We start from the raw sequence: 26,907 nt of genomic DNA, 5'->3' as shown, positions 1-26,907 counted from the left end.
TTTTTGTGAAATTAGTTCTAACTTTGGCCATGGCAGTTCTTTCTGGTTAGCTCCTATATCTTTTTGACTTTTCTGGCACCACCAGACTTTCAGACTTATTTTAGATGATTTCCTGTACCAGCCATGGAATCAACCACTACTACTCCAAGAAGCTCTGATACTTTTAAATAGGAAAAAAATATTTGGAAAGCAAGATCTTGGAGCTTAATAAGTTCCTGACATCTGGGATACAACTGCTTCTAGAATATCATATGTATGAATACTAATTAATACACGTATATTATATTTGTTTCTAAGTAGCTGTTTGCATTTTAAAAAGAACACCTGAGTTGACCTTAGTTCATTCTATTATTCCCACTTGGCTTATTAACGACATCTTCCTACAACGTAAGTAATCTGGCTTCCATTATTTGCTTATGTCTTTAAACATAGTATACACATAAAATGTTTCATAATTGTTATCCCAGGCCCATTTGAAAAACAAATTTACCAATTGGAAGACACTGTTTGGATGCAGTGTCCTTAGCCTTATAGAATCTGGTCCAAATAACTGGTTTCAAGGCGACTTCAATCAGCTCTTTTCTTCCCTACCCATTTCAGTGTAGTCATTCCTTTGTCACATTCTGGATTCCATCTTGGGTTCTCTTGATATCCCGGTTGATTTTTTTCTAAATATATATATTATTTATACTGTAGGCTTGAATGAGTTTTGACAAGTGCATAAAGTTCTGTATCCATCACCACAGTGCCAAAAAGAAGAGTTCAATCACCCCCGCAAATTATCCTGTGCTACCCTTCTGTAATTACCACCTACCTCCACTCTCAACCACTATTCTGTTTTCTGACTCCATAGCTTTTCCTTTCAGAGAATGGTGTATTAGTAGAAGTACACAATACACATCCCTTTGTGGCTGGCTTCTTTCATACAGCAATACAAATTTAAGATCTACCAGGATAGGTAGAAGGGGTGACAACATCCAGAATGATAGCATGAAGACTTTTATAGACCAAGTCCTCTTCAGCAAATCAACCACGGGGGGTGAAAATCATTATTAAAAACAACCATGTAACACTTCCATAAATCATCCTAGGAGCGTACAACAAAGAAAGAAATGCTTAAAGAAGTAAAATCTGCTAAATTTCAGTAAGAACATCAATAGTAAAACCAAACATCAGACTTAACAGATAAAATATTCAAAACAGTCACTATACATACGTACAGACAACTAAAGGAAACCAACACCCTTTTATGATAAAACTCAGCAACTCAAAATACAGAGGAATCTTCATATCCTGATAAAAGGTACACATGAAAAGAACACAGTAGCTGGGTGCGGTGGCTCACGCCTGTAATCCCAGCACTTTGGGAGGCCGAGGCGGGTGGATCACGAGGTCAAAAGATCGAGACCATCCTGGTCAACATGGTGAAACCCCGTCTCTACTAAAAATACAAAAATTAGCTGGGCATGGTAGCGCGTGCCTGTAATCCCAGCTACTCAGGAGGCTGAAGCAGGAGAATTGCCTGAACCCAGGAGGCGGAGGTTGCGGTGAGCCGAGATCGCGCCATTGCACTCCAGCCTGGGTAACAAGAGCAAAACTCCGTCTCAAAAAAAAAAAAAAAAAAAAGAAAAGGAAAAGAAAAGTACACAGTAAACTTTACTCTTAATGGTAAAAGATTGAATGCATTGTTTTTAAATCAGAAACAAGACAAGGATATTGGCTTTCATCACTGCTATTTAACAATCTACTAGAGGTGCTCGCCAGGGAGATCAAGAAAGTAAAGGAAAAGGAAAAAAGCGAAAACAGAAGACAAGACAAGAAAGGCATCCAGATTGAATAGGAAGATAATACGATCTTGCATTTAGAAAATCCTAAGAAATCCACAACAACAACAAAAACGCTACTAGAACTAATAAGTGAATTCACCATGATGGAAGCATACAAGATTAACATACAAAATCAATTTCATTTCTGTGTAACAGCAATTCAAACAAAAATACAAAAGTGAAATTAAGAAATAATTTCATTTACAGTAGCATCAAAAAGAAAAAAATTACTCATGTATAAATTTAACCAACGAAGTGAAAAATGTGTCACTAAAAATTGAAAAACATTTTTTAAGCAATTAAAGAAGACATAAATAAATGGAAAAACATATCACCTTCATCAATCAGAAGACTTAATTAATATTGACAAGACATCAATATGAACTAAAACAACTTGCAGATTTAATGCAATTCCTAACAAAATCCCAACAGATTCATAGAAGAAATTGCCAAGGTATTCCTAAAATTCATATGGAAATCGAAAGGGAAAACCATATGCCCATATAAAAGACTACTGATGTACTATTAATAGTAGCCCAAATTTGGATACAATCCAAATGTCTATAACAGATAAATGGCTAAGTAAAACGTGGTATACCCACACTACAGAATATTATTCAGCCATATAAAGGTATAAAGTACTGATATATGCTGCAACATGAAAGAACACTGAAAACACCATTCTAAGTCAAAGAAGGCACTCAAAAACGTACACATTTTCAATAATTCTATTTATATGAAATGTTCAACATAGGCAAATCCATGAAAACAGAAAGTAGATGATGTTATTAGGAGCAAGGGGAGGGAAGAAGGGTGTGTCTGCTTATGATGTTTCTTTTAGCAGTTATGAAAATGTCATGAAATTAGATGGTGATGGTTGCACAATTCTATGAATGTGTTAAACTCTGTGGATTACATACTTTAATTAAAAGGTAATCTTACAGTATGTGACTATCCCAATAAAGGTAAAAAGGTCACATAGTGCATGATTCCATTCATGGAACATCCTTCCATTGAGAAAATTATAAAGATGGAAGACAAATTAATGATGGCCATGGATTAGGGATGAGGGACAGTGTGGGTGTGACTCACAGCGGGTAGCCTGAAGGAGATCTTTGTGCTGATGGAACAGCTCTGTGTTTTGGTTGTGGTCATGGTTACAAAAATGTACACATGTATTAAAATGACAAAGAACTCTATATGTACACACATTGTAATGATGTCAGATTCCTTGTTTTGCTGTTATACTATAATTATATAAGATGTAATTATTGAGGGAAATCAAGTGAGGAGTCCACGAGACCTCACTAACAACTTTCAAGATATTCTGTGAATCCAATTATTTCATGTTTAAAAATAACTTCCATGGTCATTAAGTCTCATCTTTATCATCAATGTCCAGATTATTAATTTGGCTCTCTATGATTTCCTTAATACCTGAAAACTATGCCCTGGCAAACAGACATCAAGTGTTGTGGGCTTTGAAGCAAATCTCTCATTGCAAATACACAGCGTGGCATTTTTATTTTTTTCTTGAGAGACAGAATTTTGCTCTTGTTTCCCAGGTTGGAGTGCAATGGCACAATCTTGGTTCACTGCAATCTCCACCTCCTGGGTTCAAGCCATTCTTCTGCCTCAGTCTCCAAAGAAGCTGGGACTACAGGCATGTGCCACCATGCCTGACTAGATTTTTATATTTTTAGTAGAGATACCGTTTCACTATGTTGGTCAGGTTGGCCTTGAACGCCTGACCTCAGGTGAGCCACCTGTCTCAGCCTCCCAAAGTGCTGTGATTACAGGCATGAGCCACCATGCTTGGACTTAGCTTGGCATTTTTGTTTGTTAATAAATCTCATATTTTTCTGTGAAAGAATAAGCCAAGTTGTGATTCTTTTTCCCTAATGCTTAGCATACTGCCTTGCACAGCTGGCATTCATAAAATATTTGATAATAAATGAAGTCTGAATCTTCAGGCCTCAGAAAACAAACTGAGTTGTGGTGGCTTCACATCAGGACTGTGAAGCTCAGCCTAAAGGAAGCATCAATGTCAGTTTAAGGAATCTTCTTTTCTATGCATAAGTTTCTAAGTTGCCGGAAAAAAAAATAGTCCATATTTAATTGTATGTGTACTAAAGTTTGCATAAAAATACTTCCCTGAGCTTAAAGATCAGAGTCAGCACTATCTCTAGGAGAATCCCCTAATTTAAATAAGTCCCAATTACAGCTCATAAGTGTCTTCAGGATGAAGGTCACTTTTCCAAAGTATGATGTCATTGAGTGCCTGTTTAAGAGGATGGCAGAGTATAGAAGAGCATCTTGCCTTACTGTGTTTGTTCCTGTACAAAAGTATCCCTCAGGTTAGGTGCTGAATTCCCCCTACTTTAGTGACAATTCAAGAATAGGCTAAATGGAGCTCTCAGGAACTAGGAACTGAATCTTATCCCAGAAAAGCTCTTTCAAACAAATTTTACAATCCCAAATGGCCAAAGCAGAGCTTAGAGCAGGTTACCTTAGCCCAACTGTAGTTCAATAAATAGAATTCCCCACGATGCTCACCCACATTCATATACTGAAGTATCTGATTTCTAGTAACCTGAAGAACAGCATACCTTTTACGGTGCTCATTCATTGATCATCCATAGCTTGATTATTACCAGAATTTGAGTTTGCTAGAAGCTGAGGCCCAGAGTTCTGACTAACAGGGTATAAGACAAAGGTCTAATAGTTATAGTGGGCAAGATCCCCAAAAAATCACATGATGTATGTTTTTTGGTAGGTTGTGTTAAAGGTGACTTGGACCTGAAGACTTCTATCTTCTAAACTAAAGCTCTACCATGGGACTGATATCTCCTACATTTGTCAACTGTAGACATACACAGGCATATCTACATCCTGGATCATGCTGCTGAGCTCCATTGCCCAGAAGACTATTGATACTCAGGATCAGCAGAATCCACTCCTGTTGGTATGAGTCCATAAGCTCCACTTCCAGTAGCTGGCATAATAATATATGGTGCTACAATTTGAATATAGATCAAACTCTCTAACATAGCATACAGATATTCCAAAACTGACTCTTAGATTCCCCATTTTTATCTCACCATCTCTTGCCTGCACACTATTGTCTGGCCATACACACTACCTGAATTTCTCATATTTCCCCAGCAGTATTACCTACCATTTCTATGACAGTTACTACTTCTGCCTAAAGTACCTACCCCTTCACCATATTTTCCAGGAAACGTCTTACCATCTTTAAAAAAATCAGAATTAAATAAATGAAATATAAATCCTTAAAATAAATAAAAACTTACAGAAAACTGAGGCATGGAGAAGTTGAGTAGTGCCCAAAGTTGCCCACCATGTAAGTGACAGAGCCCAAAGAAAAAGCCAGGTCTGACTAACTGTGAAAAACATATACACAGCCACAACACTCTATATAAAATATTCTATGGTTCTAGAATGGAATCTTTGCAGAATCTTTTATGAATTCAGATATTCATAACTCCATCTTATACCTGTGTTTTCTCTTGCTGGAGCTCTGGGATCTGCATATTGGGAAAGTTTCCCAGGTAACTCTGAGCAACAATGTATCTGAGAACCACCACCTCAGGAAATAGGGCTTAGAACAAGTATTGACACTTCAGTGTACCACAAGGAATTGGATAGCATCTGAAACCAATTTTGGTGATATACCATTTTTCAAAAAAGTTAAATGAGACATGTCTATTTTACAAAACTGAGAATCTGTAGAGAAATACTTCCAGGAGTAACTGCATTCTGGTAACATTTAATTACATTTTGTAAATTAGCAAAAATCTGTTTTGTAAAGAAAAATGAATTTAAATTATCTTTCATTTAAATTCTTGACAAGGGATCAACTACAATTGTGTGGAGAATAGATTTGATTTGAACATTTGATTGAATGTGTCTTAGTGGTCCTCAGACATCAAAATTAAAATCTCAAGCATGATGAAGAAATATTAATAATATTTCAGGCTTTATACTACTCAGTGTTTCATGTTTTTGGAACACCAAAAGGAAGATTATTGTAATCAATAAGTGAAATGAGACACAAATGAAAACCATGGCATATATGGGGCTCCCCCTTTGCCACTATACGCTTTCACATTTTTAAAAAATTCAAGGCTCCTTGTCTTTGCATTTATGTAATGTGAGATATTTGAAATGAAATTTGTTTTGCGTTATTTTTGCTTTTTATTTAAAATAAATTTAGACTTGCAAAAAAGTTGCAAAGTGAAGTTTTCACATACTCCCATCTCAACTTCTACTATTAACATCTTACCTAACCCTGGTAAAAGTATCAAAACCAAAAAATCAAAATGGATACAGTACTATTAAGTAATCTACAGACTTTGTTTGAATTTTGGCAAGTGGCCCAATAAGGTTCTTTTCTCTGGATTAGGAAGCAATCTAGAATCCCACATGGCATACAAGTGTCATGTTGTTTAGCCTTCTCCAATCTCAAACTTTTCTTCAGGTTTTGGCTTCCATAACATTGATGCTTCTGAAGAATACTGGTCAGCTATGTCATTGGCCCTAAGTTTGAGCTGGCCAGATGTTTTTCCACAATTAGACTTAAGTTATGCATTTCAGGCAGGAAATTAAGTTTATACATCATATCAAGGGGCACATGATATGGAAGTTCATATATGATCAATGATGACTTGGTTATATACTTAGGATGTTTGATGACTTGGTTAAGTTGGTGTCTATAAGATTCCTCCACAGTAATGAAGGCATTTTCCTTTGTAATAAAGAAGATGGAAAAATACTATGTCTAACAATGAAAACTATGTACACAGCAACAGCACTCTATGTAAAATATTCTGTGGTTCTAGAATGAAATCCTTGCAGCATCTTTTAAAATTCAGATAACCCTAACTCCATCCTATACCTGTATTTTCTCTTGCTGGAGCTCTGGGATCTGTATATTGAAAAAGTTTCCCAGGTGACTCTGAGGCATCCACCAATGGTCCTTTTCCAAAACAATTATTAATATGGTGTTTACCTAAGGGTAATTTTCTATTTCTCTTCTTCCTTCTAGGTTTATTAATTGAAATTCTACGTTTCAGATTTATTTATTTATGTATTCAACTATGTATTTATTTTTGTATGACTTCATGAATATTTATTTTATTCTGAAAAGTAGAATCTAGTAATACAATTTTGTTACACAAATTGTCCCAAAGTGGCTGTTGAAAACTCTTAACGTTTCCTCTTTGTACTTCTGCCATGTTCCTATCATTTTGTGAGCACTTCCTTACTTAACAGAACCACAAGGTGTTTCAAGATTGTATTATATTTGAGGTAAAGTACGGGATAGATTGTTTAGCATTGCTCAGATACCAAAAAACAAGACTTTTTTTCTCAGTAACCCCGACTATTGCAGATTCTAATGCCTTATATCTCTTTCTGAAAATTTTGTTTCCCTCACACTCCAAAACACTGTATTTACCAGAGAATACTGAATAAATGGTAGGTAACTATTAAATGCTTTATTATAGAAAAATTGTAGCCGGGCGCAGTGGCTCAAGCCTGTAATCCTAGCACTTTGGGAAGCCAAGGCGGGTGGATCACGAGGTCAACAGATCGAGACCATCCTGGTCAACATGGTGAAACCCCATCTCTACTAAAAATACAAAAAATTAGCTGGGCACGGTGGCGCGTGCCTGTAATCCGAGCTACTTAGGAGGCTGAGGCAGGAGAATTGCCTGAACCCAGGAGGCGGAGGTAGCGGTGAGCTGAGATCGCGCCATTGCACTGCAGCCTGGGTAATGGGAGCGAAACTCTGTTTCAAAAAAAAAAAAAAGAAAAAGAAAACTTGTATTTAAAGAAAGTAGTTTAAAAAGAAGCTAACCATTCATTTTCCTGTGTCAGATTTTCTCTGTCTCTTCAACAAAAAACATTTTATTTTTATTTTTATTATTTTATTTATTTATTTATTTATTTATTTTGATTTTCTAAAATACAAAACCCTAAGAAACGGGACATTCCTCTAGGTTTAAAGAAATCAGTTTCTAAAGAGTGGAGCCAAATCCCACCTTGATTTTGATTTCAAAACATTTTATTTGAATTAAAAAAACAGAATTCCAATATGTATATAAGTAATTAAAAAGTAATACAGTATTATTATAATACTCTATATACATGTCCAGAACTATAACATTTGCTTACATTATAATCAATATAATAATCCATGCTTTATAAAAATTCCAGTTATTTATTCTTTTATACAATATATTTCTATAGTTTGATTTAGATATATTATGAAAATTCTAAATTCCATAAATAAGTACTTACAAAATATCTAACTTTTTAGAGTATTTCAACCTAACAGCTATGTCAGGATTCTTCTTAAGCAAAACAATCAAAAAACTTTTTCAAAAATAGTAAGAAAATGTTGCTTTAAAGTTGGAACATTCAGGTTGTGGGTACGATGGAGCAATAACTCTACACCATCTCTCCCACTGAACACAGCTCTAAATCCTGGACAGACTACAAGGAGCAGCTATTTGAGGATTCAAAAGTAAATAGCAGCAGATGGACTGAGGAAGAACAGAATTCAAATACCAGCAAACAAGTGGTAACATGACTAACTTTTCTACTCCTGTATCCCCTGGTCTGAACTCAACACACAACAAACAAAGAAGTGAGCCCTGAAAAGCATACAGAAAGCAAAAGCCCAGGCGAAGCCTTCTAGTTCTGGCTTATGGGAAAGGGAGTGCAAAACATTCAGAGAGTATGTGAAAAACCCTCAAATTTTTTTAAAAAAAATTATTTTGTTCATTTGCCTACCCACGAGACCTCAGGCAATCCTCTGCTGATGGTGGTAATAGCAGCAGTGACAAAAGAGGGAATGAGAGTGAAGAAAATACAAAACCCTAAGAAACGGGACATTCCTCTAGGTTTAAAGAAATCAGTTTCCAAAGAGTGGAGCCAAATCCCATTGGTCTTTTTCCCTTTGGGATCTGCTGCCACCTTGCCCCAAAGACAGTGAGGTTGTGGAAGTGCACAGTAGATTAGGGTAATGAAAGTCATTGTATTTTGGCCAAAAAAAACAAAAAAAGTATCCCAGAAAACTGGAAATAACCAGGGTGATCATGAGAGAAAAACTTGAGAATATGACTATATAAAGCTGTTTATGAACCACACAGTTTGCACCAGAATAATTCCTGGCAACCTACTTATGCCAAATCCTAAGCCCTATGAAAGAAGTTAGAAATCACCAGACACGGTTAGGTCCAGAAACATAAACAAGGCTTCAGGATGATTCAAGCCAAGGTGTTCTTTGGGAGATTATTCCAAACACAACTGTTGTAAAACTTTCACACTTGTCTTTCAAAAAAAAAAGAGTGAGATGGGAGACCACAGCTAACAAGGTCAGGACAAGGAGGCTGAACATCACAGCAGGTCACAGTCAGAGGTTCTCGAGGGTACAGGAAATAACTGAAAGACAATGAGCACCAAGCACAGTAAAATTAACTTAGCACATTTATTCTGCTAGAGTAAAGATACATTTGGGTTATCTTGGAAAGAGGCAGGGTAAAGCATGCAGGGCACAACTTTTGAACTGAAGCTTCTTCTTAGTAAAACAGCAATTTACCTGGGGAAAATTACTTTTTAAAAAATTGAAATTCTCTAGAAATTATTATAAGGTCATACAGCAAATGAAGAAACATTCATTCAAGAAAATCAACTCAATTTTACTAAGAATGGTGAGGGTAATGGCATATGAGCCATGGTTTTTCCCATTAACCTCCACCATTACCACCAAGCTCTACACCTCTACATTACAAAAGTTCTAATGGAGGCACTCTACTCCACGTAGGTGCAGCCAAGATAAGGAGGGCTTACTCTCTACCTACCTTCTACTCTAGGACTATGGCTTTACCCCAAGAGGAGCAGGCTGCTGTGTTTTTCACTTCTCATAGGCTGTGCTGCAGAAGATTCTGGGCAGACATAGCAAAAATGACATGGTCTGCCTTCCCCCATCCCATCCCCACATGTAAGGTGGAAGCTCTACTTTAAGCATGTAGGCCAAGGAATGGGGTGAGGGGAGGACGGTTCTTGTTGCCCCTGCTACGAAGGAAATCAACTGATAGCAGAGTGGTAAAAAAGACATAAGACACATAGAAAGCAGAAAGCAAAATAGCAGATGTAAATCCATCCTATAAGTCATAACATTGAGTATGAATGGCTTGAATAACCTAATCAAAAGGTAGACATATTCAGATTGAATTAAAGAAAACAAAACGGGATCCAACTATCTACCTTCTACATAAAACAAACTTTAGAATCAAAGTTACAAACAGGTTGAAAATGAAAGGATATATAATATAATCAAACACCATGAAAGAGAATAGAGTGGCTACACTAATACCAGGAAGTAGATATTAAAACAAAAATGTTTCTAGAATTAGAGAGACCTTTATATTGATAAGGCAGACAAAGGGACCTAACAGACATCTATAAAATATTCCAACAGAATACCCATTCTTCCAAAAATACATGAAGCAGTCTAGAAAATACATTATATGCTAGGACATAACAAGACTCAATGAATATAAAAGAGCTGAAATCACACAAAGTATGTTTTCAAACACAAGCAATATTAGAAATTAACATTAGAAAGTTTGGGAAATACAAAATAGTGAATACTAAAGACATTTCTAAATAATCAAGAATTTTAAAATAATCTATTTATATTAATGGTCAATTGATTTTGAGAAAGATTGATTGACATGAAAATTCATTATAGAAAAAAAGTGTTTTCAACAATGGTACTGAGACCATTGGATCTAGGCCAGGCACGATGGCTCATGCCTATTACCCCAGCACTCTGGGAGACCAAGGTGTGGGGATCACCTGAGGCCAAGAGTTTCACACCAGCCTGGCCAACATGATGAAACCACGTCTCTCCTAGAAATATAAAAATTAGCAGGGCACGATGGTGCACCATTCTAATCCCAGCTACTAGGGAGGGTGAGGCATGAGAGTCACCTGAGTCTGAAAGGCAGAGGTTGCAGTGAGCCAAGATAGTGTCAGTGTACTCCAGCCACGACAACAGAACAAGACACAGCTCAAAAAAAAATAAAAATTAAAAAATCTATTCCTAGCCAGGTACATAATCCTAGCACTTTGGAAGGCTGAGGCAGGAGCATAGGCTGAGGCCAGAGGCTGAGACCAGCCTGGGCAACATAGTGAGAGCTCATCTCTACAAAAAATAAGCAAAATTATCCAAGTACTACAGCCTGAAGACAGAGCAAAACCTTGTCTCAGGAAAAAAAAAAAAAAAGGAAGAAGAAATCTATTTTCCCAGCAAATTTGAAGTACACAATGTATTTTTCTTAATTATAATTACTATACTGTATTTTAAGTATCCAGAACTTAATCATAGGTACCTTTATAACTGAAAAGTTTTATATCTTAAAGTTTATACTCTTTGGCCAACATTTCTTTCTAATTTATGTTTAGGAGAGTATAAACGTATAAATATGTTTATATGTTTACTGATTCTTTGGATTTTCTGAGCTTTTACAAAGTGGCATCTCATGTCTTTTGCCCATTATTCTTTTGGAAATTTTAGTGTTTTCTATCATTTCTAAGAGCTCCCAAGATATTTAAGTTACAATAGCACTCAGTCATATTCATTGCAATAACTTTTATATTGTTCTGTAACTAAACTTTGTATTTTTATCATAATGGTATGTACTTTACATTTTTTTCACTTTTACTGATCAAATTAATCAATTTCTTTCTGACATCTTTTGTTACATTGACGCTGAGAAAATCTTTCTGTTTCTTAAAATCTAACTGATTTTCATGAATACTTTCTTTTAGTTAAAAGCAAAGCACACTGCCATGTGTGTACCTACGCAACTGTCTTGCATGCTCTGCTCATGTACCCCAAAACCTATAATCCAATAAAAAATTAAAAAAAATAAAAAAATAAAAATTAAAAAAAAAAAAAAAAAAATAGTCTACAGTAAACTGTGAAACCTCTATTATCCGGGAATAAAGCATAGATGTAATTTTAAGAGAAAAATAAGTTAATTTCCTTTGTTTCAAACAGAAAATGTCTCCCTTTCTCCTTTTATTTGTCATACTGTTTTTATCACATACCAAATCTCTATGCATGTTTTAAAGTTCTTCTTTACGTTTCATTAATCTCTCTCTTTATTTTCTGCTAGCCCCATTATTGTGGTTTTGGAATATATTTAATTACATATGATAATGCTTGCTTCCTTCTCATTACTTATGTTTAACCATACAAAATATCTTCTATTCTTGTCCACATGTTTTTTTTAGGTAGATTTGAAAGACTACTTTTTAAAAATTTTCATTTTAAATGAAAATTTAAAATGAGGACTTTGATTGCAATTATATTAGAGCTATAAGTAATCTGGGAATAACTGATTCCTTAATAATATTCAGTGTTTGCAGTCATGAATGACTGTGTCTCTACATATATTCAAACACTTTCTGTCTCTAAATCAAGGTTAATGTTAGTTTTCTGTACCTAGGCCTTGCATTTTTCTTTTCAACCCCCTCAAAAACACCAGGCCTGAAATCCCTAAAATCTGATGGTGTTTGTATCAGAAAAGATAGTCGATAACATATTACATGTTTTCATTTTGTTACTATAGAAATCATTTGTTTGTTTGAGTAAAACCTTTTTCTTCTAATACAAATTTAGGAGGTTTCCAAAAAGAAATGGGTAGTAGAATGCATGCTAATTACATACTCCATATAGGACTTCTAAAAGATGAAACTCTTATGCCTGCAAAGAAAATATTATGAAGACATTAAGTCTAAAATAATATGTTAAATTTAGCTGGAGGCTAACAAATGAAAATTAAAATAACTAAAAAGTGAGCAAAGCTGGAGAATAAAGTAAAGAACAAACTCCCACATATTTTTATAATTGGCTGTCTTGATCCTGCCAACATTGCAGCCACTAGCCACATGTGGCTACTGAGCACTTGAAATGTGGCTAGTCTGCAATAAGTGCTACAAGCATAAGATACACAACAGATTTCAAAGACTTAGCACAAACTTTAAAATGTTTCATTAAGGTTCCCCTTTAATTTCTATTTTGAAGATTTTAAGTTAAATAAAATATATAATTTAAATTATACATTTTGCTATTAACTTAATATTAAATTCATTTTGCTATTTCATTTTAAAATTTGCCCACTACATACTTTCAATGACAAATAATGGCTTGCATTATATTTTTATTGTACAGCACTGTGCTAAACTGTTTTCAAAAATTAGCTGATACAAATTGCTTTTTTTTTTTTGAGACTAAGTCTCACTCTGTTGGCCAGGCTGGAGTGCAGTGGCATGATCTTGGCTCACTGCAACCTCCGCCTCCTGGGTTCAGACGATACTTCTGCTTCAGCCTTCTGAGTAGCTGAGACTACAGATGCGTGCCACCATGCCCAGCTAATTTTTTGTGTGTTTTTACCATCTTGGTCAGGCTGGTCTCAAACTCCTGACCTTGTGATCTGCCTGCCTCGGCCTCCCAAAGTGCTGGGATTACAGATGTGAGCCACTGCACCCAGCCACAAATTACTCTTTATTCTGGTTGCAAAATGCCCCCAAATAATATTAATTCAGTTTTCTTGATTTTAACTTTTTATACATTAAAAAGATTATGTCTTTGGCTTGCAAGTTCAAGGTTTAGTAAAAGTTAATTATTATACGATATATTTCCACTTTGAAATATTATAGAAGTGTTCAGAAAATGCAAAGTACATATGTGGAGCTTGATGAATAAACTATAGCACATGCAAGAGAGAGAGAAACAGAGAAAGAACAATGTTATGAAACATCAAGATATATTTTATGTCTCAAGATCACAAATAATTTCAAAATTACTAAATAGTAAAAGCTGAAACCCTCTATTATCTTCTTCTTAGTCATTGAGAAGGAATTTATTAATAATAGAATAAACTAATTACAAAAGATATTTGAAAGAATAAAGAGTTCTTGGGCAAATATGCTTAAGACATTTTAAATTATTTTGTCAGATTTTAAACTTTTGTTACATCGTTAAACAAGAAAACCTCAAGTTTAATACCTGTTATTTCTTGCTATGAAAAATGTTCAGAGCATTTATATGTAACTCTTCTGTGACACTGAACACTTGCTACCTTGACCTAAACTGCAAAATCCTTGAAATTTTGACAGCTTTGTCTTCTTGATTGACTTTCTACCATCATACCACTCCTTGCCAAACACCAAACACAAGACTATAGACATAGCTGATGTCAGGGACGATTTATTAAATTAAAGAAGGAATGACTAAATGAAGAAGTGATTATGACCTCGTTTGCCCCTGTGTTATAGCCTAAAGACATTACGCCCATAAAAAAGTGTGTCCAAATTTTGTAGATATATAGAAGAAAAAGAACATAAAATGCCAGTAATATTATAAGTTATTGGTTCTTATTCGACATTTTTAATGTTTCCTCTTAAATAGTAACACAAGAAGTTTTTTGCAACAGGATAATTTTCTCAACTAAACAAAATAAAACTGTACATTATTGCCTTACACTTTATATATTATTATAAAACTGGGAGCTTAAACTCTCCATTTTTATTTTATCACCTAAGTCAGAAATACATTATTTCTTCAAATATTTAAAATATTATAACCAGGTATAATAAAACAAACACACAAATAATATGGTATATCCAAATTTGTACATCATTTAAATCTATCATGTATATTCAGAGACACACTTAAAATTTATGTTTTTAACTCCTTGTCTGCTAGGAATTATTTCCAGACCTATTATTTTACATCAGATCTTCATCAGCAGTTTTCCAGTTGCAGAAACCACTGTATGTATGTATTTCTCAGCAGTATTAGAAACAAGAATATAATTTTGCTTGACGTGTATAACCCTCTGAGGGCTATGAAACTGCATTTCAAGAAATATTAACTAATGTCATTTGAACGGTTATCTTTAAAATGCATCAGAAGAGTGTGGGGGGTGTTGAAATGTCTTGAAAGCTAACTTTGTATTTTGGGGTGCTTCTGATGCTTACTATATGAATATTGGCCTTTCTAAAACAACAAGATGCTCAGATATTTTGCCAAAATGTGCTAAAACAAAATCACTCAGAGAATATGAGCTAGTCTAGAGATTAATAAACCCTCTAATTTCAAAAGCTTACACAAATAATGAGATAAAAACTGATAATTTTCAGCCTTCAAATATTTCAAGACTTCACTGTTTCTATGACATATGCATCCCGTATGAAAGATTTGCTATAGGGGTTGTAATGGCCTTCTGGGACAGGAAGAGTAAGGTTTCTGGAGAAAATGTTAAATTAATTTTGATGGTGATGCAAAGTTAAGAAAGGGTTTTTAAGGGATGGCTTGCTGCCATGGGGTGGAGTTTTGTTTTGGTATCCTTTTAGAGCCTGCAGGTGTTTGGCACTAGTTAAAATCAGGGCCAGCTGTGATATTTCAATAGTTCTGATATTTTCCTCCCAATAGTTCTCAGAAGTGATGCTTCAGGGTGATGTCTTACACCTGATATATTCGACTTGTGTGGTACAAATGTGAAGACTCTATTAAATAACACCAGTTTTGTGACACCCGTAGCCCTCTCTTCCCTACCCTGAGGTCATGGCATCAATGACAACAAAAAAACACTAATTAGAGGCTTCAATCACTCATAGTTTTTAATTAAGCAGTTTAATCAAAGTGGTGATATGCTACAATCACCAAATATACAGTTTTAAGTGAAGTCTAAAAGCAGAATGTCACATTGCCTTTTAATTCTCAATGTAGACAATGATGTTTTTAATCCCTCTCAGTGGTAAGATATATACCTATGTTTGCAGGAATTTGAATAGTTTCTATTAAAAGCTGCATTTTCTTTTAAGTTTGTTTGGGTTGGAAACCCTCAAACCACAATATATTTCATGCACATGTTCCCAAGAGTATGTTAAATAGGACCATACTGAGGTCATCTAGTAAGTTTTTGAAACTTTTTAAGAATTCCTTTAATGTACTGCACAATCTTGGCTTGATTAAAAAAAAGATATTTTAAGAAAGCACTTGGAAAAATAGCTATTAAAATCTATATGCAGATAATCTATATTATGCATCTATAATGCACAGAGCTTTCCACAGATAATTTGTCACTGAGAAAGACAATAAAACTCCCACGCTAAAGGTTTTGCATAAAAACTCCTCAGAACTTTCAGTAAATGCAGACCAATCCCCCTCTGCCCAGCCTGCAGTATTCTCGATTGACTTAACAGTGGATGCCTGTAGGATCACTTTAACTGTGCAAAGGTCTGTCACATATAATCAGAGGATAAGAGGTAGACAATCTTTCATTTATCCATGAAAAATAATATCATCTGTTGTTTTGGTTAAACCAAAAAAATCAAGTTACCTCAATCCATGAGACTATGATGAAATTGTTAGGCTAAAAATAGTTTCTACTATCAAGTAAATTTTTGCTGTCTCCAAGTTCAAACCACAAATGAAATGTTGTAAATGGTCTACGTGAGAAGTAGGCACTCAAATTTTTCTGCTGTTACTTGAGGCTCCCAGTCCTGGCTTTTGTTGTTGTTGTTACACATACCCCGTTTCATTTTATCGAAGTCTCCATTCCTGCCCCATGTTCCAGGCCTTGTACTTCACCCAGAGCAATTTTCAGAGCAGCTGTGCTGGCACAGAGCACACGGAGAGTGGGCCACGCGCGCCAGTGGTACGTTCCCACATCTGAACAGAAGTGGCCGTTTCCATGCACCCAGGGCCAAGAAACTCTACAGCTCATCAGAGGCAAAACAAGGGAGGATACCTTAAATGGAAATAGTACTTAGAAAAAACTTTTACAAAAAATGAAAAATAAAAGGGTTTTCAATAATCAGAAATAAGGAAGGAAAGTCCTCTTCTTGGCATAGAGTTTGCAGATATATTTTTATAAAAGGATAGCAGAGTGCACGTTTAAGTTAATGATCCCCATCCCCAAAGCTACACTAGATTTTCTTCTATCCACTATATAAAGATAAGTAAAAGAAATTAAACAGGAATATAAGGGCACCATCATAACCACAGCTACTACTAGGCATTGGCTGTTTACCATCTCACAATCCCTGTGCTGTTTTCTTTATAAACAATACCTCAGATGCTAGTTCACCATTTTACACTTAAGGAAACCAGAGTCTAGAAAGTATATAATAAACTGCCCACGAGTTTTGACTCCATGGTCTTAACCATTATGTTACACTTAGTTCCCTCAGATTACCAAGGGTTTTCCAACCAGCCCTGAAGATAGAGCTCGTCAGCCTCTCTCAGAAGTACACAGGATGATAGTTATGGTGGGGAGAATTTCAAAAGTTGGGGGGACTACACAGGAGCCACTTGATTATTTGGAAAACTTGAACATTCCAGAGTTAAACAACTCATTAACCCCTACCTTTCTAATAAATAAATTCAAAATTGACTTAATAACAGGTACACACTGTGTACTGAATTTATGCTAAGTCACAAGCACTGGATATATCAAAAGTTTGTTGAATAAATGAATGAACTTAGTCATCATAGTTAGATGCCATCTTGAGGGTTTTGAAAAATAATCTGCTTTACACAAATTTCACAAAGGGCAGTTTGTAGAGACATTTGCAACAGTATCAAAAGCTGGTATCCTGACTTAGGTAATATAAATGTTCTCCATTTTGGAAGGTAGGCTAATGACTAAAAATATGCCATAGACTAAGAACAGAAATTTTTGTAGTTCCAAAAGAATTGAGATGCAAACATTAAAGTAATTACACCAAACCGCAAGAGAAAATTAGTATGAAAATCCCAATTATCCTATATTCACTTTGAACTAGCCAATAAAGTGAATAATTTTAAGATAGTGGGTGCAATTGTAAATCTTTGTTTATCAAAGCCTAAAAACTAGGTAGTGATAGAATATACTTAATATATTTTTAAATAATTATATATATTTAATATATTATTATATAAATTATAAATAATATAATTATTTAAAAATAATTGTTTGCTTCGGTGCCTTCATCTCTGATAAAACACAGATAGAGCAATAGAAATGCTGATGGAAAACTCTTAGGAAGCATCTCCAGAAAAATGTACCCTCAAATTGAGATATACATGAAGTTCTTCACACACCTCAATACACAACAGCTTCAAATGGTAGCTTGGCCTCACTCAAAGTTACGAAGTGAGAAAAACGGTCCCCTGTTCTCCTACATTCAGAGTGTGCACAATGCTACTTCCTTGTAAGGAATCACCAGGCATTAATCCACGGATGGCATGGGGTCCCTTTCAGATGAATTCACATAGTACACAACAAATGGGCCCCCTTATGTCAAATACTTATTTACCATTATTGACAAGTGTTTTAATATGAACAAAGCTTTGCCATACTCACAATCTTGGCAGAAAAATAGCATATGCAGAATTCCTGAATTCATTCACTTTTCATACATCTTCCCCAGTAAATGTCATAACCGTTAAATGCAAAATATTTCAATTTTCTTTTAAGCAGATATTAATGTAAGATTAAAAGTACCAAAATTAAAGAGATAGATTGGTTTTCCAACAAAGATCTCCTCCCTCAAAAGGTGTATTCTATGTTCAGTAGTTTATTTCTAAGAAAAATCTGTCACTAAATAAAAAACCCAAATAAAAATACCCCATAGTTTTGAATGTTAGAAACTGACAAGATGATTGAATAATCATACTGAAAGCTTTAAAATGGAGTCCTTCTACCTTTGGGGATTAATCCATGAATTTGAGGAATGGAAAATTGCTTCTAGTTATGTTGATTGAAGTAATAAATTCAAAACATTATTTTGCTATCATCTAAAAATAATCACTTGAACAATGTTATAAAATAAGTATATTTTCAGGTGACGCTGTTCCTGGGGACCAAAAAGGAGCCTGATAAGTAATGTAGAGCACAAACCACGATCTGTGTAAAATGTATGCCTCACAGATAACACGATTAATCACACCAAACAAAGTCCTCTCATTGGCAGGATTAAATATGACCTGCTCTGTACATAGATGATCAGAGGTGGACTGTAACTATGAAAGTTCTCATATTTCTTCCTAGAAAGAACAGTCTCTGAGTACCCAACCCCAATATCTCAATTGTGTATATTTCTGTTTTTCAGGAAAATTAAATACTCTGGCCCAGAAACTTCATGTAGTGATTGATGAAGAAATACAGTATGTTAAATGTAACACAAGTATACTTACGAATCGCACTTCTTTTTTTTTTTTTAGACAGAGTTTTGCTCTTGTTGCCCAGGCTGGAGTGCAATGGCGCGATCTCGGCTCACCACAACCTCCGCCTCCTGGGCTCAAGCAATTCTCCTGCCCCAGCCTCCCGAGTAGCTGGGATTACAGGCATGCGCCGCCATGCCCAGCTAATTTTGTATTTTTAGCAGAGACAGAGTTTCTCCATGTTGATCATGCTGGTCTCAAACTCCTGACTTCAGGTGATCTGCCCACCTTGGCCTCCCAAAGTGCTGGGATTACAGGCGTGAGCCACCGCACCCGGCCACAGACAGCCACTTCTAAGTTCTGGTTCTTTTTTATCTCAAGTCCACAAACCATTTTAATATAACAGTGAAAAATCATATCATGTTACTTAAGCTTAAGATCAGTGGCAAAGGTACCTTGATATAAACCAATCTGGACAGAAAAGAGAGGCAAATGCTTGTGTTAAACTTCAAAAAACAAACCTGAGGTTCTGCAAATACATTCTTCATGTTGTTGATTGGGCCATATGGGACTCCACTGCCTTCAAAGAGACGTAACCACTTGCTGGTCAGTTCTTCTTCAAATCTAAGAAGACAAACAAGGATAAATTTGTTACACTTGAAAGAAGGTAACACAGCCTCTTCTATCACGTGGTCCTCTTTCAAAGCAAGCAATAGTGACAAAAATATGTTTTCTAGTCTTTCTTTATACCTCACTTGAGAGAAGGCTGTCCGTATGAAATGACTTGAGTGGCCATGTAGTGGATAAGAGTAGCCACCCAGGCCCTAGTGTTGAAAAATCCATCACTTAGAGATGTAATTCTTCCTATTTTTATTACTATGACCTCTCTGAGCAATTTATGAATTATAATAATAATATCACTGTACTTTGAGCATAAAGTCATTGGGCAGTATGTCTTTTAGGCTGCAGGTAGAAGAAATCAGGTTAGAATAGGCACTAATATATTATTCTTCAAAACTAAAAATAGAGCTGTTTAAGAAAGCTTTGGGGAAAGTATGTAAAAATTAACAGTCACAACCATTGGCCTACAAACAATCTTTGTACTATGATTTCCTAACCAGCACAACTCAAGACATGCAAAGAGTGATATTTCAGTTTAGCCAACAAAACTCAAATTCATCCGAATCTTTTGTCTGTTTTATTTCTACTATAATTTTTTTTTTTGAGATGGAGTCTTGCTATGTCGCCCAGGATGGATTGCAGTGGCACTATCTCAGCTCACTACAACCTCTGCCTCTTGGATTCAAGCTATTCTCCTGCCTCAGCCTCCCAAGTAGCTGGGATTACAGGCATGCACCACCACACCCAGCTAATTTTTGTATTTTTAGTAAAGACAGGTTTTCGCCATGTTGGCCAGGATGGTCTTGATCTCTTGACCTTGTGATCCGCCTGCCTTGGCCTCCCAAAGTGCTGGGATTACAGGCATGAGCCACTGTACCCAGCCTCTACTATAATGTAAAATTGTATTTCACAAAAAGGCATATTGGATTTTCTTTATTTTCTCTAATAGATCTTACAGAAGGGGAGCTAACACATTTATGAAATTTACTATTTTCTATTTCGTCTCTGTAAAGACAGTAAACACAGGACTAAAATCTTGGATCTATAGGGACACCTCAACACAGTTTCTAATGTATGAAGCATTTCAGAATTATTGATTATTAAAATATCAAACCTGTTTTAATTAATTAATAATCTAGATAACCAAAGAGACATTTTTAACACATTAGCCAAAGTAGACTATTGGTTGCCGGTAAAATGTTTTACCAATTTGGAAGGACTAGTTAAACAATAGTAGAGTATTCATAGACTCCCATTCAGTTCTCCTGTACTTAGCTAGGACTAGATTCAAATCTGCAGACTCCATAGGAAACTGTGTAAGAAAAATTTGCTTCCTTCACCATTAAAAAAAAAAGTATAGGAATAGTTTTGGTGGCTGGGGACAGTGGCTTATGCCTGTAATTTCAGAACTTCGGGAGGCCAAACCTGAGGTCAGGAGATCGAGACCAGCCTGACCAACACAGTGAAACGCCATCTCTACTAAAAATACAAAAATTTAGTTAGGCATGGTGGCGGGTGCCTGTAATCCCCGCTACTCATGAAGCTGAGGCAGGAGAATCCCTTGAACTTGGGAGGTAGTGGTTGCAGTGAACCAAGGTTGCGTCATTGCACTCCAGCATGGCAACAAGAAGAAAACTCTGTCTAAAAAAAAAAAAAAAAAACAGAAAAAACAGAATAGTTTCAATACAGAATCAATACTGGAGGACACTTCATTGATTGTTATCTAAGAGAATAAATGAAAAATGAGAAGTGTAAAAAGAAAAAATTGAATACATGTATTTTCCAAAATAAGGCTACTATATTAACAATGATGTTCAATCATATAAGTTTTTACTTAAGGATATAATAAATATTTTATAAAGGTAGTATTACATTTCATTAGGAATCTAATCAATCCTATCCCACATTCATTTACTGTTGTCCACTATACACCAAGCATTGATTTTGTTTTTAAATATATGCCTTCCATTTTCTCTCCAATTTGATGGACAAGTATTTTTTATTATACATTTTAATTTCACCCCAGTAATGTTAAGCACCCCTATTTAGTAAACAATAAAATACTTCACTTCTAAATATAGTTTAAAAAAAATCTGTCCCAGGAATAACAATGCAAGGTTAAACGTGTTGGCTCCAATCAGTTCTTCACATTCTTGCTTTCTTTTCAATGACTGTTCCAGTCATCTCCTGGCCAAGACTTCCTATAATATACATAGATATATATCATCAGAATGATATATGCTGAAAGAGTAAGAATGATACTTTGAACCTAGAACCTTTTCAATGAGGGTGTCAATTATTTAAGTTTTCATAAATGGGGTGTTAAAACAGCCTGATAAATTTTCAAGACAACAGAATTTATCACCACTGGACTCACAAAAGTGGCATGAATGATCTACATAGCAAATGCATGTCAATATCCAAACCAAACCATGGCTGCAGGTTAGCCAACAGAAAACTCAGGGGAATAGTTGAAGTTTTAGTATTTATATAAGCTTTTCACCACTGGGCTAAAGAGAGGGATTTATTAAATGATACGGAAAACAACGGATGCGCTCTGGAAATGAGACTGCGGGAGCTGTATTTGTGACCACTGTCTTTGCGTGGGTGTGGGTGTGGAAGGGTTCTGAAATGCCAGGAACTCAATCAGAAAAAGACAAATCATCATTGCATTCCACTGCTCTCAGAGGACATATCCATCATTTTTTTCTAAAAATTTATCTCTTGATCTAAATTGGATGTGGAATCCTTTCCTTTATCTATGCAAAAAGCTGTAAGCACATGTTTTTATTAAACACAAAAATTCTGCTAAAAAAAATAAAAAGAGCTAATATCTAAGTTATCTAAATAACTGAGGGCAATAGATTCCAGAAGGCAAGACCAAAGGGGTGTCCTCAGATCCAGCTTAGCAAGGGGAGCTAGGACCTTCACTGGCAAATTATCTGCAGACTTACAAACAATTCAACTTTAATTGGCAACTTACTATATCAACACCTATATTTCATTCTAGATTTTTGTAAATTCACTTAATGCTGGTAGTGAGTATTATGAATCAAATGGCATCATTTAGGTAGATGAAGTACAGCTGATGTTAAATTTCCTAACAGCAAAATTCTACTTTGAAGCATTCTTCTCCTTATAAAATGAATAAAAGTTGCAAATGAGCCAAATACAAGACCAGAGAGAAACTAATAAGAAATATCAGCCATGAAAGTGAGAGTTGGAAATAATGGTGACGTTAATGATGACTAAATGCTGGTCATTAAATTGCTTCATCTATATTTTGTCAATTTTACCTTCACAACCACACTATACGGTATTATCCTCATTTGATCAATAGGAAACTCAGGTTCAGAGAAATTAACTTGCTCAAATTCATACAGCTTTTAGAGTCAGAAGCCATGTTTCAAGCTGAGACTGCTTAACTCCAAAACCACGTTCTAACACATAATGACTGTAGCAGAACACATTCGGAATGCATAGCTTCACATATTTTATGCATTATATATGGTCACAGCTAAAAAATGAAGGAGCAGAGGTGAAATTGTTCATTTTTTTGCACTCATAATATGTTTCTTGACTTCTATCTTATATATCTCAGTATATATTATTATATTAATCCACATTCACTCCTGATGCTTTTAGCAAGAGTTTGTTTTGCCTCTGCCATGGAGACTGCAATAAAAAAGACAGTCCCTGCATTAAGAGTTCATGTAGTCTAATGGAGAACACAGCTATGAAAATAGATGTATTACAATGCAGGATGCTGAGGCAAAGATATGAAGAAACAACTTATGGGTGAAGCACCAAAAAGGGAGACTTGCACTGGACCCACAGAGGCAGGAAAGGGTTCAAAAACAAATAGTTCCATTCACACTGTGATTATCACAGTCCTGACTCTTGATTCTGCACACTCAGACTATAGCAATATCTGGTTAAAAACATATTGCCTCCAATATTCTTCCTTCCAAAAAGTCACCGATGTTAGGTGACTTTTTTGAGCTGAGTGTTTTAGCTGAGTGTTGAAAGACAAGTTAGAATTAGACATGTGAAAGATGGGAGGAAGGCTCTTCCAGGTAGAAAGAGCAATATGTACAAAGATCTAACTTGGAAAGAATCTGAAATCTCCTGTGCCCCAAGTGGCAGAAGATGAAATGTGACAGAGAGTTTAGAACCAGAATGCAAAGCAACTTGTCTGCTATGCTAAGAATATTGGATTTCTTCTTGCAACAAGGAACCCAGAGAGGTCTTTAAGCAGGGGACTGACCTACTCAGCACTGATGCAGACAATGGGCTGATTTAGACGAGACTAGAGATGTAGGGCTGATGTAGATGAGAAACTTGACAGGCGGCAACATACTCTTTGCCTTTGATGTATCCAAAATCTACCAATCAATATCTTCCATATTATTATCAATAACAAGCTTCCCATTTGAAAAAAAAAACTGTTTTCTAGCCATTCCCGTCCCTTTTAATTACTTATTTGTCTGTTTTCAATCCACCAGCATCCCCGAGCCTCTGAAATCTGGTATGGTCATGAATGCCTTTCCTTACCCAGTCTCTAAAGGTCTCCAGTGACCATCTGTCAAATCCAATATTATTATCATGGTTGTCATACTACATCCCTAAGTAGTATTTGATAATGTTGACTATTTTATGTGGAGGTCTTCTGACACCATTCTCCCTTGGTTTCCTAGATTTTTTTTTCACAGTCTCGCTCTGTCACCCAGGCTGGAGTTCAGTGGTGCAATCTTGGTTCACTGCAACCTCTGCCTCCCATGTTCAAGAGATTCTCCAGCCTCGGCCTCCAGAGTAGCTGGGATTACAGGTGCCGCCACCACACCTGGCTAATTTTTGTATTTTTAGTAGAGAGGGGGGTTTCACCATGTTGGCCAGGCTGGTCTTGAACTCCTGACCTCAGATGATCCTCCTGCCTCAGCCTCCAAAAGTGCTGAGATTACAGGTGTGAGCCACCACACCCAGCCCTCCCTTGATTCTCTAAATACCTCTTTGGACGTTTGTGCTTTTTTTTTTTTTTTTTTTTTTTTTGGATACTCTCAATATTCTTTGTTCTCTTTTACTCATCTAAGTCATCTTGTCATCCCTATGCAGATGACACCCAAATCCATATTACCAGCCCAGACCTTTCTTCCCCTAGGTTCCCTTTTTCTACGTACCATAGGAGAATTCTGCTCAAATGCATTTGCATCCCCATGATAACATGACCATGGAAGATTTTATGATTTCCATTTCCCTCATAAACCTAGGATTCCTCACTTGCCAATACTCACACCCTTGGCTAAACCTGGAACTCCTTTCTTTCCATCATTTCCTATAATTTAGATGCAATTGTCTTGTGAAATCAACTACTCCTCCATTCACACCGTAACTATCACAGTCCTGGCTCTTGATTCTGTACCCTTAGACTATAACAGTATCTGGTTAAAAACATATTGCCTCCAATATTCCTCCTTCCAAAAAGTCACTGATGTTAGGTGTATCTCAAGTCTGTTTGACTCTCTCCTTCCCCAGGACTACTGTCTTCTCTCACACCAAAACAGACTGTTTATTGATTGCTATTTATGGAGTAATTAAAAGATAATTGACACTCAATATTTGCTGCTGATTTGGAAAGAATAAGAGACTCTCAGTCACATTCGTTTGAATTAATGTGGTACATAATGTTTCCTAAAACCTTGTAAAGACTATGTTTAATCAGACCCAGACATTGAGAGAAGGAAGACAGTTCAAGACCCTTAAGTTAAAATGGAATAGTACAGCATCTCCTCTTACTTTTTCTTTGAGACTGGTCCCTAAATTCTGTGTGTCCTGCAGAAAGTCTTGGAGTATGTCTTAGGGAAAAAAAATTCACATTTGAAAAACGGACTAACATACAAATGCTTAAACATCATGTTTCAATTTAGGGACTTCCTATACTTTCCAGAGTCTTAAGATCTCAGGAATTCAAATGACCTTAAAAATCCATTCTTTTAGAGTTACAGCAGCAAGATGAAAGAATAGGCATTCTACAGCTTAACTCCTCCACAAAGAAATCCAACTAGTAACTATCATCAGGCAAAAGTACCAGTGTGAATATCCAAGGACTTGGGAGGCTGAGACACCTAATTGTACCACAAAACAGAGAAAAACCATAATCAAATGGTAAGAAGAATTCTCTGACCATTTCACTTCTCTCCCAAGCTAAAACAGTACCACACGCAGAGAACTGCCCTACATTCACAATTTCTGCAGTGGGAAAAGTGGAGCTCAAAGCATACATTCAGGATTCCCACCATTCTGAGAACCCATGAGAAATTTTGGGAGTAGCAACAGGGCTAGACCACCTAGGCTCAGTTAGAAAAAAAGCACAAGGTTGGGCTCATAACAACAAATATACAAACCTTGAAGCTTGCTCTGCATTCGGGCCAATGAAGGTACCACACAAGAGAAACTAGCCAACAGCATTATGCTGCAGGAAACACAGACCACTGGTCATCCAGGCTTGAACCCATGACCAGCCTCCACACAAAGCTGGGGCTCTCCTTGAGTCTTTCCCAGATTGATACCAGACAGCTGCTGTACCAGCTGTTTAAGTCAAGGAACTCAAGCCTGGGTGACACTGGCCATGATTGTACTGGACTTAGAGCTCCTTCTAGTGCTGCAATAACTATAGTGATAATAGGCTTTAGGACCACTACAGAGGGTCTGCTCAGAATTTCTCGACAGGCTTACTGTTGAGGAACATTACTAGGCATAGGCAGATGGTGAGGACTGTAACAAATATTTCCTTCAATTCACAGGCATCGTAACACAACCACCAATAGCAAGAACAATGAAGAAAACATGACATCACCAAATGGACAAAACAATGTGCTGGGGACTAACTTTGAGGAGATAGAGATGATTGAAGTGCACAACAAAGTATTCAAAATAGCAGTGTTTTTTGTTTGTTTGTTTTGAGATGGAGTCTCATTCTGTTGCCAGGCTGGAGTGCAGTGGCACACTCTCAGCTCACTGCAACCTCTGCCTCCTGAGTTTAAGCGATTCTCCTTCCTTAGCCTCCTGAGTAGCTGGGACTACAGGTGCACACCACCATGCCCAGCTAATAATTGCATTTTTAGTAGAGACAGGTTTCACCATGTTGGCCAGGATGGTCTCGATCTCTTGACCTTGCAATTGCCTGCCTCAGCCTCCCAAAGTGCTGGA

General features: G+C 36.2%; 1 protein-coding gene and 1 long non-coding RNA gene across 16 annotated transcripts in view; one reads left to right on the top strand and one right to left on the bottom strand.

Moving 5' to 3' along the window:
- SUGCT (succinyl-CoA:glutarate-CoA transferase) overlaps nt 1–26,907 on the bottom strand; it is a 723,305-nt gene that overhangs the window by 356,318 nt on the left and 340,080 nt on the right. For 13 of the 15 annotated variants that reach the window (XM_054237014.2, XM_054237011.2, XM_002751352.7 and 10 more), the window contains one exon: nt 19,602–19,704. In XM_054237014.2, the coding sequence (XP_054092989.2) occupies nt 19,602–19,704 (103 nt within the window). Of the gene's footprint in view, nt 9,297–19,601; nt 19,705–26,907 lie in introns of all 15 variants that reach the window. The other 2 variants (XM_054237017.2, XM_035253228.3) reach the window with 1 other exon arrangement.
- On the top strand, nt 5,331–14,721 carry LOC118143607 (uncharacterized). Its single transcript, XR_004727807.3, has 3 exons — nt 5,331–5,398; nt 8,328–8,433; nt 14,635–14,721. It is a non-coding gene; the product is annotated as an uncharacterized LOC118143607 (long non-coding RNA).

The sequence above is a fragment of the Callithrix jacchus genome, chromosome 11 (assembly GCF_049354715.1).
Source record: "Callithrix jacchus isolate 240 chromosome 11, calJac240_pri, whole genome shotgun sequence".
NCBI lineage: Eukaryota > Metazoa > Chordata > Mammalia > Primates > Cebidae > Callithrix > Callithrix jacchus.
Note: the sequence above shows the minus strand (reverse complement) of the source record. Positions and strands in the feature narration are given on the sequence as shown.